The sequence below is a fragment of the Aotus nancymaae genome, unplaced genomic scaffold (assembly GCF_030222135.1).
Source record: "Aotus nancymaae isolate 86718 unplaced genomic scaffold, 86718_ANA_hifiasm-v0.15.2.pri h1tg000019l, whole genome shotgun sequence".
Classification (NCBI taxonomy): domain Eukaryota; kingdom Metazoa; phylum Chordata; class Mammalia; order Primates; family Aotidae; genus Aotus; species Aotus nancymaae.
The window spans coordinates 17,234,122-17,247,263 of NW_026988431.1; the positions used below are offsets into that span (position 1 = coordinate 17,234,122).

The window sequence follows — 13,142 nt, forward strand, 5'->3', positions numbered from 1 at the left end:
CACTGTAGACCAGCACAGAAAGAAAAGCCAATTCTACCAGTGGTAGCAGAGGTGGTATACAGACATAGACTTTTTAGTTGAAAGGTAAATTATTATCACTCCTCACTTTTCCCCCTTGGAATTGTTGGTGGGATAGCACCGAGGGTGACCTGGCAAACCAGGTCTTAACTTCGGAGCTATTCTAGAGTTAAATTATTCCATTTAGATTTCAAGAAATAGAAAACTTCAAGTGTTTGCTTGCCTGGGTTTCCCTTGTTTTAAGCATCTTACCTGGGAATCTGATATGTAAGTGATTGCCACAGGAGCATCTGATCAGCTGAGTCTATCCTTCCCTTCTACCCGATGGTGTCAGAGGGAGTCTGGGACCCCATGCCTATGACAATCCAGAGGGTAGTCTATAAACTATTGCCATAGGAATCACCAAGATAGTTCTTATCACAGTGATTGTTCTATCTATGAAAACCCTTTCTACTTAAGTTCTGGGTAATATAAGAAGGGAAATATCAAGCAAAGGTCCAAAGTTGTGGCTGATTTTAACACAGTATTATTCTATCTCGTTGCCTGGAGAATACAGCTATGTGTCGCTTTAGATATCAAATAGGTATTTTTGTTTAAGCTTGGTTGATTCTCATCCTGACTGTTCAATTGTAGTTAATGAAGACAAACCTAGGTGAATTTCTTATATAACAAATAGTTCCTCATTTAGTTAAGGTGAGACACAATAGTAACAGTTTCTGTCTTATGCTTACTTGAACCAAAGTTGTCAGAGACTACTATTAAATAGCTAAAGTACTTTTTCAACAAATTGGTGGAAAAGGTAGAGCCAAAGTATTGTGTAGTTGATATGCTCCTCCTTGCATTTTCAGATTATTGGTCTTGAATTTATCCTGGGCAATCACGATCTGTGGCATATCCTGCTTGGCCTCTCTGCTGTGCGAGCCATCCTTCAGTCTCTGCTACTCTTTTTCTGTCCAGAAAGCCCCAGATACCTTTATATCAAGTTGGATGAGGAAGTCAAAGCAAAGAAAAGTAAGTCTGTGGATGGTTTTTCTTTCTTCCTGTTGTTTTGGCATTATCAGCTAATGCAAAACAGTGTGTATATACATAATGTAAAACAGTGCCTTCCATGTGAAGTTGGTGATTAAATGTAAGAAGAATGTGCAAAACCACGTTATATGACTGGCGCATGTCATTTTGCACCCATAGGCCTTCACTTAAGCCCAAGCCAGAAGTCCATATACAGGGCACTAGACTCAACCAGAGGTTTCTAAAAGATCTCTCCAGCATTATGCTTCTTACATAATGAGGATCATAGTTTTATTTCTCATAAGATGAGGCCAAATGTTCTGCTTTTCTTTTATATCAAAGAGCAGGATTTAATTTAACAAAAAAGAATTTCCAATACCCATGCTATTAAGTAAGAAAAAGGGGCATGCAGAAATGTAGCTCTTCCCTTAACATAAAAATAAATTTATTTTTGTTTTGACCTGAGTTGTTTCAACCTGATCATTTTCCGGGACAGGCTTGAAAAGACTCAGAGGATATGATGATGTCACCAAAGACATTAATGAAATGAGAAAAGAAAGAGAAGAGGCATCAAGAGAGCAGAAAGTCTCTATAATTCAGCTTTTCACCAATTCTAACTACCGACAGCCTATTCTAGTGGCACTGATGCTGCACGTGGCTCAGCAATTTTCTGGAATCAATGGGGTAAGTTTAAGAATGTCCACTAACTTTTAAGAACACAGTCAACTAAGATAGGAAAGGCAAGGGGGTACAAGTTTAAATAGCTAAATGACATTTTAAGGTATTGGCATCATGTGTCTTGCTACAACAAACATATATTGAGTGAGCACTAATTTTCATTTTGCTTCAAAAGTTTTTTTTCTTTTCTCTTTTTTTTTTTTTTGAGATGGAGTTTTGCTCTTGTTGCCCAGGCTGGAATACAATGGTGTGATCTCAACTCACCACAACTTCCATCTCCCAGATTCAAGTGATTCTCCCGCCTCAGCCTCCAGAGTATCTGAGATTACAAGCATGGGCCACCATGCCTGGCTAATTTTGTATTTTTGGTAGAGACAGGGTTTCTCAACATCAGTCAGGCTGGTCTCAAACTCCCGACCTCACGTCCCAAAGTGCTGGGATTACAGGCATGAGCCACTGTGCACAGCCACTTCACAAGTTTTCTAAAATTACTTCACAATCTTTTAAAATGTCAACAGTCAATGGTACTACATATCTATTAAGGTGAAGGCAAAAAGCAAAAATCATAATAAATACAAGAAGGGAAAAGGAGAGTAATTATATAACACCCCCCCCCCCCAAAATTGCAAGGAACTTCTAGAGTTGAATATTGAATTTAGGATTTCTGATAGCCCAAGCCAAATGGAGTCCATGATTCCCTTTATCTATTTAAATGAAGAATACCAGATAGCCAGGTGCAAAGAGCAGTTTCCTACCATCCAAGAAACTTTCACTCCATCTGGGGAGATAGCACACAAAATAAATAATAGAGTAAACTGGCATGATATTGATGACTAAGGATAGTAGCCAATACATGATTGAAAAACACACTGAGCATTAAACTAGCTAGCTTTTAGATCTTACATTGAAACCTCTGCATCATGCAGACTAAGTTGGTTCTACTGGCAATTAACTACTAGAGGAAAAAATTAAGCATTTGTTAAGAAACTAGATAAAGAAAACAACTTCTCCCCTTTTGTTGCTGTTAAAAATGTAAATTGGACATTTGCTGTAGTTAGCCAATGCCGAATCCACATGGGACACTTTGGGGCTGATTGAGAGATGGGTAGACACTTGGGGGAGGCAAAGAAAGTAATTTCCATCCATTGAAACAAAATGAGATCTGAACCTCACTCCACAAACTCCACTGTGGTCCCCATCCTCCTTTAAGAAGTCCTTGATATTTATTTTTATGAATATTCTGTATAACTCTGAGGCTCAGAGACCAAAATCACATCCCATATCTCAGCTCTGTCTGTATATCCAATGGCACAAAATTTAATTTCTCTGAACCTTACTGTTTCAGCTTCCATCCCAGTGCCTGACTTAAAGAGGAATCCAGGAAATGTTGAACCTGAGGCTGCTGGGTAGCCTAAAAATGGTGGGATAGTGTGAAGCGTGCTGTAAGCTTCTATGCACTGAACATAGTCGGCACAGTTCTCTACCTCAGGCCTGTCTTCAGAAAGAGGCACCAGCAATGGGACATGTTAGGTGGGGAAGGAATGACAAAGGATGATGGATAACAGAATGACCTAGAAGGCTATTATAAATATATAAACATAACTAAATTTTAAAAGGCTATTAGATTGTGAACAACATTTATCCATATCTACTGAGACTAGTGAAATTTTTTGGATTACATGCAATGGCAACTAGAATTCTTATACATGCTGGTGAGACTGTAAAATTGTCATAACCTCTTTCAAAACCTGTTTTCCAACAGTTTTTGTTTGGCAATATCTATCAAAGTTGAGCATATGCCTACATCATGGTCCAGCAATTCTATTCCTAGTTATAAATGCATACATATTCCACCAAAAAGACTTTACTAGAATGTTCCTAGCAGCACTATTCATAATCACTATTCATAATCAATAGCTAAAAGACATTTTAAAATGTTGGCATCATGTGTCTTGCTACAACACACATGTATTGAGTGAGCATTAACTTTTGTTTTGCTTCAAAAGTTTTCTAAAATTACAATTTTTAAAAATGTCAACAGTCAGTGGTACTATATGTCTATTTAATATTAAGCTGAAGACAAATGGCAAAAATCATAATAAATAAAAGGAAGGAAAAAGAATAATTATACCCCCCCACCGCCACAATAAAACTAAATTGCAAGTGGTTTCTAGAATTGAGTATTGAATTTAGGATTTCTGACAGCCTAATGAATAGTAAATTATTCATTTAGGAATGGCAGCTACCTAAATACTCATCAATAGTAGAATAGTAGTAATCGTGGTATATTAATACAAAGAAATACTGCATGGTAATGATAATGTGCACAACACATAATAAGGATGATTCTCACAAAGGTGATGTTGAATAAAGAAGCCAAGCACAAAATGATATATATTATTTGGTTCCATTTACATGAAGTACAAAAGTAGGCAAAATTTATCTATGATGTCAGAAATTGGAAGAGTAGTTTCTTTTGGATAAATGATACAGGGACATGTAAGAAGTTCGCAGAGCGCTGGAAATTATTTATCTCTGGAGCTGGGTGCTAGTTACACAAGTGTGTTCAGTTTGTGAAAATTAATTGAGCTGCATATTTCTGTGTACTTTTCTATATATAGTATACTTTAACAAAACGTTTCAAGTTATTTTAAAAAATAAAGAAAATGCAGTAGCAGAGTTTTCAGCTAAATATAAAGAGGACATTTAAGCAATCAGAAGCTTTAAACACTAAAGGAAGACTGAGGGTTATCTTCCTTGGAAGGAGAAAATCTGCAGGAAGTTCTAGGGAGCATGGTGTCATAGAAACAACTAAAAATAATCTAAAATATTTCTTGCTTTAAACACATCAGTGCCAGACTTTTTGATTAAGATTAAGGTTAAACTGTTTTTACTTTGCAGATTTTTTACTACTCAACCAGCATTTTTCAGACGGCTGGTATCAGCCAACCTGTTTATGCAACCATTGGAGTTGGTGCTGTAAACATGGTTTTCACTGCTGTCTCTGTAAGTCAATGCCCTAGATAAATACTCCGCTTGTTCCTTGGTCCAGAAATTGGGGGGTAGGGGGGATCTAAAAGCAATCAATGACTTATTGTTCACACGCTCTAAGTATGTAAACCCAAGTGAGTCATGAGAAGAGTCCTGTCTCAATAAGCCAACTACTGCACTGAAATTAGGCATAACTGAGAAGGTGAATCACTTCTTCTCTGTACTGCTGGGATGCCACTTAGTCATTCATTTGTGAATTATTAATTCACGTGGGGGCACAGGGAACTTCCTCCTTGTGCAGATTCCTAGGTTCCTTCTTTTCTTGGTACATAAACCCCTAGGATTAGCTGACAGGCTGTCATTTCTATTGATATGGGATCGTCTACTTAGATTCCTCTTTTTACATAGTTGAAATTATTTTATCACGTGTCTGGGGGGAAACATATAAGAATAAATAAACGAGGCCCTTTCTAACAGACATTTAAGCCTTTAAATAAAGTTAAACAGATTCAGCAAATGGTATTAAGCCATTGGGCAGAGCTTCCAAGTAGTTCACAAGGTTGTGGCTTCTGGTGACTCACGAGAGTACGTGTGATATTATAAGGGAAGTGACATAGTAACTAGAAATGTTATTGTTTTCTTCCAAAAAAAAAAGAGGTCATATACTCTTCTTAAAACCAAATAACTTTATATAAGAAGTGAATCGATATCCTGACAACAGGAATATTTAACATAATAATCTAAGAAGTAAACAACAACAAAGACAAAAACTCCCCAACTAATGTAATTCACTGTAGAATGGGAGTCATTGAGCTTATTTTTGTCTTTGTTCTACAAGATAAAAATATCAAAAAGTTTATTCTTTCCTATTTCGGTCACAATACTATACTCAATATAATTTAGTCACTGTTTTTCATTCTCTGCACATGAACTCTTAACTATTACCTCAGAGTGATCAATAAATTACATCCTGGCTACCCAGATCAAAAGGCAGGTTTGTCCAGACCACATTAAACAGTGCTGGACCTTGGAAAGAGCAGGAAAAACAGATGATAATGAAACGCCAATGGTTCTGTAGAAATACCTTTAGAGATAAGACCTGTTCAAACCAAAAAGTCACTCTAAATCAATCAAGACCTGTTCCCGAAGTTCAATCCAAGGGACTATTCACCCTTTTGTCGCCTGGAAAATTTTTTACAAATCTTTCAACATATTTTTATAATAGAGATTATTATTAAAACATTTTGTGTATAATAAGATTTTCCATGTAAAGTATCAAGTTGTCAAGATTAGGTAGCCTAAATTCTGAAAAAATCTAAAGAGAAAACCTCTGTAAAGTTTCATTTTTTGCACCCTGCTCCCAACCCCACTGGTGTGGGAGGAATTGTTTTATTTAAGACAGTGTCCTAATTATTTTGAATATACCTTTTTAGAGTTCATCCTTTGATTCTGTGAAAGTTTTTGAACAGGGAAGTGACATATCTTTAAAAATCAGTGCTAATCGTTAACTAAGCCTCCAGGACTACAGATCACATTTAAAATTTTTAATTATATTAACTTTTGAAATGTTGTTTTAAAGTTCAAAAAGTATAAAAAGGATAGTCCCTCAGTCACCCAGCTTCTCTCCCCAAAACTAACCGGTGTTACGAAATTGTGTGTGTACTTTCAAATAAAAATATGCACTGAATATATTAATGTTTCACCAACTTGGAAGAATATCAATTTGTTTTAGGGAAGAGAGACTTTCCCAACTCCATACTAACTGTGTTTCACATCCTGTATTTTCTTCCATACTAATGGGCTAGTAGAAAAGGTTAGTAATCTTGAAAGAAGAAAAACAGAAAGAAATATGGAGGGAGGATCTAGGGGGCAGGATGACACTGAGAGAGAAGCAGTGGCCACCATATTCCAACTAGGCGCCCAGGATTTGTGTGAGGCACTGGGGCAAAGATGAGGGTTCCAACTGGGCAGACATCTCCAGCCAATGACCATGTCTCACCCCTTGTCACACACATTCTGAGTGCACACCAGGCCTCAGGGACAGATACCAATTCAATATTCAAGACATGCAGTTTTAGAGTTTATAATAAGGGACCTTATTCCCAAAGAAATGCTTGTATTTTATGGTAGCTTGACATGGTATCACCAAGCCAGTTTTTAATATCATAATAAAATAGTTAAAATACAGAGAGAAATGTTATGAACTTGAGAAAAGTTTGTTTTTTCCAACTTCCTTCTCAATAATTAAATGTGGGCTCTTTGCTTATCATCCTACCTGAAGTGATTTAAAACTCTGACATAAGTGTGCCTCTGAGAAACGGGCTTTCACTGTAGGCGAAATGTTTCTAAGATATCTTCAGAGTCAGAGTTCACTATACTAAAGACATCGGATTGCTATTGATTTACTGATAGGCTGATGAGCTAGCCAATTTACTCGAAGGCACCAAGGTGAGAAATTATGGCAGGGAGTTCTGTGGGAGAGGAGGAGGAGAGTGACTCACCAGCCTTGGCAGTATTTCAAGAATCAAGCAAGAAATCTTAACATTAATGCAAAAGTCCATAAAACTAAAGGAATCTATGACATATTTCCTCAGTTAAGATAGGAAAGCATTTTAACCCTTTGCTTTAAAGTCCTAAATTTTTAAATGAATAGTTCACTCCCAGCACAGCGTAGAATTAAGGATACCAGAAAAAATGCAGGCCTATTTTGCTACAATGATCAAATTCCGTATGTTGCCTGGTGAGTGGTCATAATAGGACTTTGTTGAGCAGTGAGAAAGTTGGATGAGAATTGTTGACACCTGAGACAGTTGTACTGTTTCAGGTGTCAGTAGTGCACGAACCCTTTTAATTATAACTTAGGATAATTATCAGAAAATAAGTTAATGTCACGTTTAAACGTGGAACCTTCACATTTTGAATGTACAAGAAATCTATTGGGAGAGACCCCAGTGGTACAGTCTCTGAATATTGTACCCTAAGTGATAATCCTGGAGTAGTGGAAACACTCTGGTTCCATCTGTAAAATTCCAGTACATTGTGGTAAGCAGCCTAATATTTCACAAATTGACTGAACAGAAGGTAGGATCAAAGAATTGCTAATTGGAAGTCTGTGTTTGCTTTCTATCCAGGACTTCTGTGGACCTTATGTGTTTTTCCTGTTTGCCTATTCAAACCAATGTGACTAAATTAAGCAGATATTTGATCATCACCCACTGTCCACTGAGACTAGCTCTGCCATCTGGGGCTAGAGTCACTCACCACCTCCTGTAAAATGGAATGGTGAATTGCCTCCTACCTGTTGTATAAAGTAAAATGACCTCTTTGGCAGTAAAAATGTTTTAAGTAAACAGTCAATATGTTGTGACTCACAAAATTGAGATAATATTCTTTAAAACTGTCCTAGGTATTCCTTGTGGAGAAGGCAGGGCGACGTTCTCTCTTTCTAATTGGAATGAGCGGGATGTTTGTTTGTGCCATCTTCATGTCCGTGGGACTTGTACTGCTGGTAAGTTTGGTGCCTGCACTGAGGTTTTTCATTACCATATGATGGCACCTGGCAGCTCTGTGCTCCAGGTTAAAGTGCTTTGTATTCAAAAATATTTGAGATTGACTTATGAAATAAACCCAGAACAACAGCATAAAATACAAAGGAGATATATAAAGAAAAGATGAACGAGTTTCTTGGATTTAAAGACTGAATATCAGCATGTAAATTCTACTGGTCATCCATGGAGGCCGTGTGCCCATGGTTAGAGCATAGGCTCTGGATTCAGCACCAGCTGGTTTTTAATGCTGACTCTGCCACATGGCTGCCTGGGCGACCTTGGGCATGTACTGGACCTCTGCCAGCCTGGCATTCTCATCCACTCCTTCCCAGGGAGCTATACATCTTGCCTATCAATCTTGGGTATGAGTAGGAGCAAAGGTCACTGGATCCTTGCCCTGCCTCCTTCACAGGAAAATCCCAATTCAGAGGATTTCCTTAGAAGAAATCTAAATCTAAAGAGTTAAGCATGATTCCGACTAGAATAATTTGTCTCAGACTAGAACAACTTGTACTTGCTTGAACATAAATACGTTAGGAAAAGATGTATGCCTGCCTCTGAACTCAGAGGCTACTTAGCTAAAGGAAGCAGCAGCCAATGATCTCAGCCCCACTATTGTTTTTGTTTTGTTCTTTCCTCAGAATAAGTTATCTTGGATGAGTTATGTGAGCATGATAGCCATCTTCCTCTTTGTCAGCTTCTTTGAAATTGGGCCGGGCCCGATCCCCTGGTTCATGGTGGCTGAGTTTTTCAGTCAAGGACCCCGTTCTGCTGCTTTAGCAATAGCTGCCTTCAGCAACTGGACCTGCAATTTCATTGTAGCTCTGTGTTTCCAGTACATTGCGGTAAGCAGCCTAATATTTCACAAATTTACTGAACAGAAGATGGGGACAAACAACTGCTAATTGGAAGTCTGTGTTTGCTTTCTCTCCAGGACTTCTGTGGACCTTATGTGTTTTTCCTCTTTGCTGGAGTGCTCCTGGCCTTTACCCTGTTTACATTTTTTAAAGTTCCAGAAACCAAAGGAAAGTCTTTTGAGGAAATTGCTGCAGAATTCCAAAAGAAGAGTGGCTCAGCCCACAGGCCGAAAGCTGCCGTAGAAATGAAATTCCTAGGAGCTACAGAGACTGTGTAAAAAAAAAAAAAAACCCTGCTTTTTGACATGAACAGAAACAGTAAGGGAACCGTCTGCTTTTAAATGACGATTCCGTGAGCATTTTATATCCACATCTTGAAGTATTGTTTTATTTTTATGTGCTCTCATCAGAAATGTCATCAAATATTACCAAAAAAAGTATTTTTTTAAGTTAGAGAATATATTTTTGATGGTAAGACTGTAATTAAGTAAACCAAAAGGCTAGTATATTTTGTTACACTAAAAGGCAGATGGTTCTAATATTCTTAGCTCTGTTCTTTGTAACAAGGCTTTCAGTTACAGTTTATTTTGCTTTTTAACTGAGCATAGCCTGGTTTTCACAGGTACTCAAACAATCACGAGTCAGACATTTTGTATATTACCTCAAACTCCTAATAAGTTTAATCAAATCTAACATAAGAAAATTTGAAGTAGAGGATTGATCAGTTTGTTAAAAATATTTTCTGAATTATTACGTCTCAAAAGAAGTTGAAAAGGTAAGGTTGGAGCATTCCTGAGTGTGGGCTTCTGAAACTTCATATAAATGTTCAACTTCAGACTTTATCAAAATCCCTATTTAATTTTCCTGGAAAGACTGATTGCTTTACAGTATGTTCCTAACATAGAATAATCCCCTCCTTCGACATTTCCTTCTATGTCTTAGCTGTATACAGATTCTATCCAAACTATTCTATGGCCATTACTAACATGTATTGTACACTATCAATCTGCCTTTGCCTACATAGGCAAATTGGAAGTACATAGATGATTAAACAGACTTTAGCTTAGAGTCAATTTTACAATCATGGAAATACAGTTCTGATGGGTTCCAAAAGCTTAGCAGGGTGCTAACGTATCTGTAGGCTGTTTTCTCCACCAAGTGGAGCACTGATCAATCTTTATGTTTGCTTTAATGTGTACTGAAGAAAAGCACTTTTTAAAAAGTAATCTTTAAGAGTAAAAAAATTAAACAACCACTGAACATTTGCCTTGTCTAAAATTGTTCACATATATGTAACGCAGCAGTCCAAACAACAAGAAATTGTTTCTTTTCAGTTTGATTCATTTTTCCTTTGGGTCAATTTGGGATAAACTGTTTTCACTTGGAACTTCAGGATACAGTCAAAATGAGCTTAAATAACTCAGGACATCTTTGTGCTAAACTGTGAACTCTGGACAAAAATATAGGGTCTCTGAATAGGGCAGGAACAGGACAATGGCTCCTGGGTGGCTCTTGTATGCTTCTTCAGGATGCTGATGGCCTTTGGGAAGCCCAGTGTTAACACTGGTAAAGGAGCTTAACATTTTTATAGGCGATATATGTGATTTAATAAAATCACTATTCCTGATCTCATTCACTAACAGAATAAAGTGGCAAAGATTTAAATTAAAAATCCCAAAGACCACTTTTAAGTGCTTACTTACTATTTTGACTGGCCCATAAACACCAGAAATTCAGACTCTAGAGTTTTCTGCCTCAGAGAAATTTAAGTGCCTCATATTGCTTCCCTTCTACAACTTTTTCCTTACAGAGATTCATGCGAGTTGAAAAGAAACATTAAAGGGAAATAAGAAGTTGATGAAGCTTTATAGGAGGACCAAAGAATTACCTTACTATAATAAAAAATCCTAGGTCTTCAATGGTATACATCATAATAAAAAATAAAATTAACATTAATTAATTAGATTTTATCCCAGGGAGATTAGATGTGAGTTTAAACACCTAATTCTCCAGGTACTCTCTCATTTCGGTGGAAGTATTTCTATATGCTAACATCTTTACAAATGTGATTTTTCTCTTAGCTTGTTTGAAATATGAAAATTAGACTTTATGGCCTGGCATTCACCTGCTACATCTAGGATTGCCCACTGTCATGACTCCCAGGAAAAAGTCCTATTTTAGCTTCCTCCTCCCTACTTTCCTCTACGTGGTCAGCACCATAATGCAACTAAGATGTAATAAGGCATTGCTCCTTCCTCTTACACTTTAAGCAGCTCACAGTCTAACTGGGATTTCAAGAAGGCCAGCGTATTAATATCCCCATCTGTGTCTTTTGCCTTCCATGAACCTGGGTTTCCAGCCCTCTCTTGTAAAATGGGCACAGTAATATTACCTACCTCAGAGAGTTGTGAGGATTAAACATGAAGTGCTAAGCGTAGTGCCTGGTACAAAGAGAGTACTCAATACATGCTACCTAGAACTAGTATTCATAGCAATACTGTTAGGATCAAGGACTACCATATATGAGATAGTTACAAATTTTTGTTTTAAATAAAAGGAGTTTCATAAGTTCAAGATAATAGTTTCTTCAAAGAAACAATCTCACAGCAATGAGGAAATGGTAAGAATCAGGAGATAATCTTACCTGGCAGGGGAGATACCATGATCACAAAGGTGGATTTCCCCAGAGCGAGGCTGATCCATTAGGTGCCGGATGTGCTGACCTCTGCCATTTCCCCAAATGTGGGAAATCCAACTGCATAATTTATAGTAGTGGGGGACTGTGTTCACACTCTCCCCTGAAAACAACAATAACAACAACAAAGAATCAGGAGAGATATTAGGCTAATTCCTAAATCCAAACCTGACATTTCTAAGTAAGATGATAAGAGTTTTTATTGTATTTTTTGAGTTTGCTTTTGCATAAGTTATGTTATTTTTACAGGGTCTATATGTACTATTATTTCTTGGAATAATACTAATTATAAAACAAAATTCTGTCTATCATATTTAAATGTAATTTAATAGAATTATAATCACAAGACAAGACCAAACCTTGTTGATAATCCTCAGTAACTGCATAAGAGGTATATACATGTAGGCCAGCATACATGCATAAACTACTTCTTATCGCTAGCTTAATTGTTCCATATGTAGCAAATATAGCAGTTCAGCAATATCTTGTGCATACAGGGTCCTAAGCAGAGGTGATGAGTCAAGTGTAAATACATATATATTTGGGGTTTTTTTAAATTGCAATTTATATATTAGTGACCTGGGAGAAAACATTTATTGACAACCACTCTGATCCATCTGCTGCTATTTTTACTGCTTTCTATTTGGTACATATTAAGAAGAATGACCATGAAAAGAAACTACTTTGAGTTAAAAGTATATATATACAATAGTTTGTTATCAATAAATATATTTCTGAATGCTTGGTGTTGCTTCATTTATATATAAAAAAACACGTTTTAAAAATGATACTGGTTTGTTGTATATACTCTTTCCTTCTCACAGTATTTTCCCATTCTTATTTTAGAAATAAAATGTGAATGATTTTTTAAGCCCAAATTTTATTCCCATCTGGCAGTTGTTTGGATTATAAGTAGTAGAAAAACTAACCTGAAGATTAAATAAGAACAGTAGAAGAAGAATGAATGACTCCATTTGATGAAAATAATTTAATTCAGAAGATATTTAGTTGAGCTTCTTTTATGAACAAAATATTTTATTAATAAAGTTCTGTGAAACAAAGTTTAGAAAATATAGTCCTTACCCTCAGTCACTTGTATTCTCATAAAAGATCTAAGATTTGAAAACAACGAGATACGGTACTATAAAGAGTGTAGTAAAAGAGTATATAAAGAACTATACATAAGTGGTTTTCAAATTTTTAAGTTGACACCTTAAATTTTTTGTCAAATATTAGAAAATCTACAAAAGATGCAATTTTTCAGAATATAGTATATATTGGCATTTTTTAAAATTGTGTTGTTTATTCAATGGAATTTAAAAACTATAGTAATTTGTTACTATCCAC

The 13,142-nt window shown here is 36.5% G+C and overlaps 1 protein-coding gene and 1 non-coding gene across 3 annotated transcripts in view; both read left to right on the top strand.

The window, feature by feature from the left end:
* Positions 1–12,534, top strand: part of LOC105727033 (solute carrier family 2, facilitated glucose transporter member 2) — a 34,092-nt gene extending 21,558 nt beyond the window's left edge. For both annotated transcript variants that reach the window (XM_021674609.2, XM_064378651.1), the window contains 6 exons: positions 867–1,029; positions 1,523–1,710; positions 4,606–4,710; positions 8,102–8,203; positions 8,885–9,088; positions 9,178–12,534. In XM_021674609.2, coding sequence (XP_021530284.2) covers positions 867–1,029; positions 1,523–1,710; positions 4,606–4,710; positions 8,102–8,203; positions 8,885–9,088; positions 9,178–9,378 — 963 coding nt within the window. In that variant the 3' untranslated portion in view covers positions 9,379–12,534. The remainder of the gene's footprint in view (positions 1–866; positions 1,030–1,522; positions 1,711–4,605; positions 4,711–8,101; positions 8,204–8,884; positions 9,089–9,177) is intronic.
* On the top strand, positions 11,737–11,901 carry LOC135275989 (U1 spliceosomal RNA). Its single transcript, XR_010343565.1, has one exon. It is a non-coding gene; the product is annotated as a U1 spliceosomal RNA (small nuclear RNA).
* Positions 12,535–13,142: the final 608 nt, after the last annotated feature.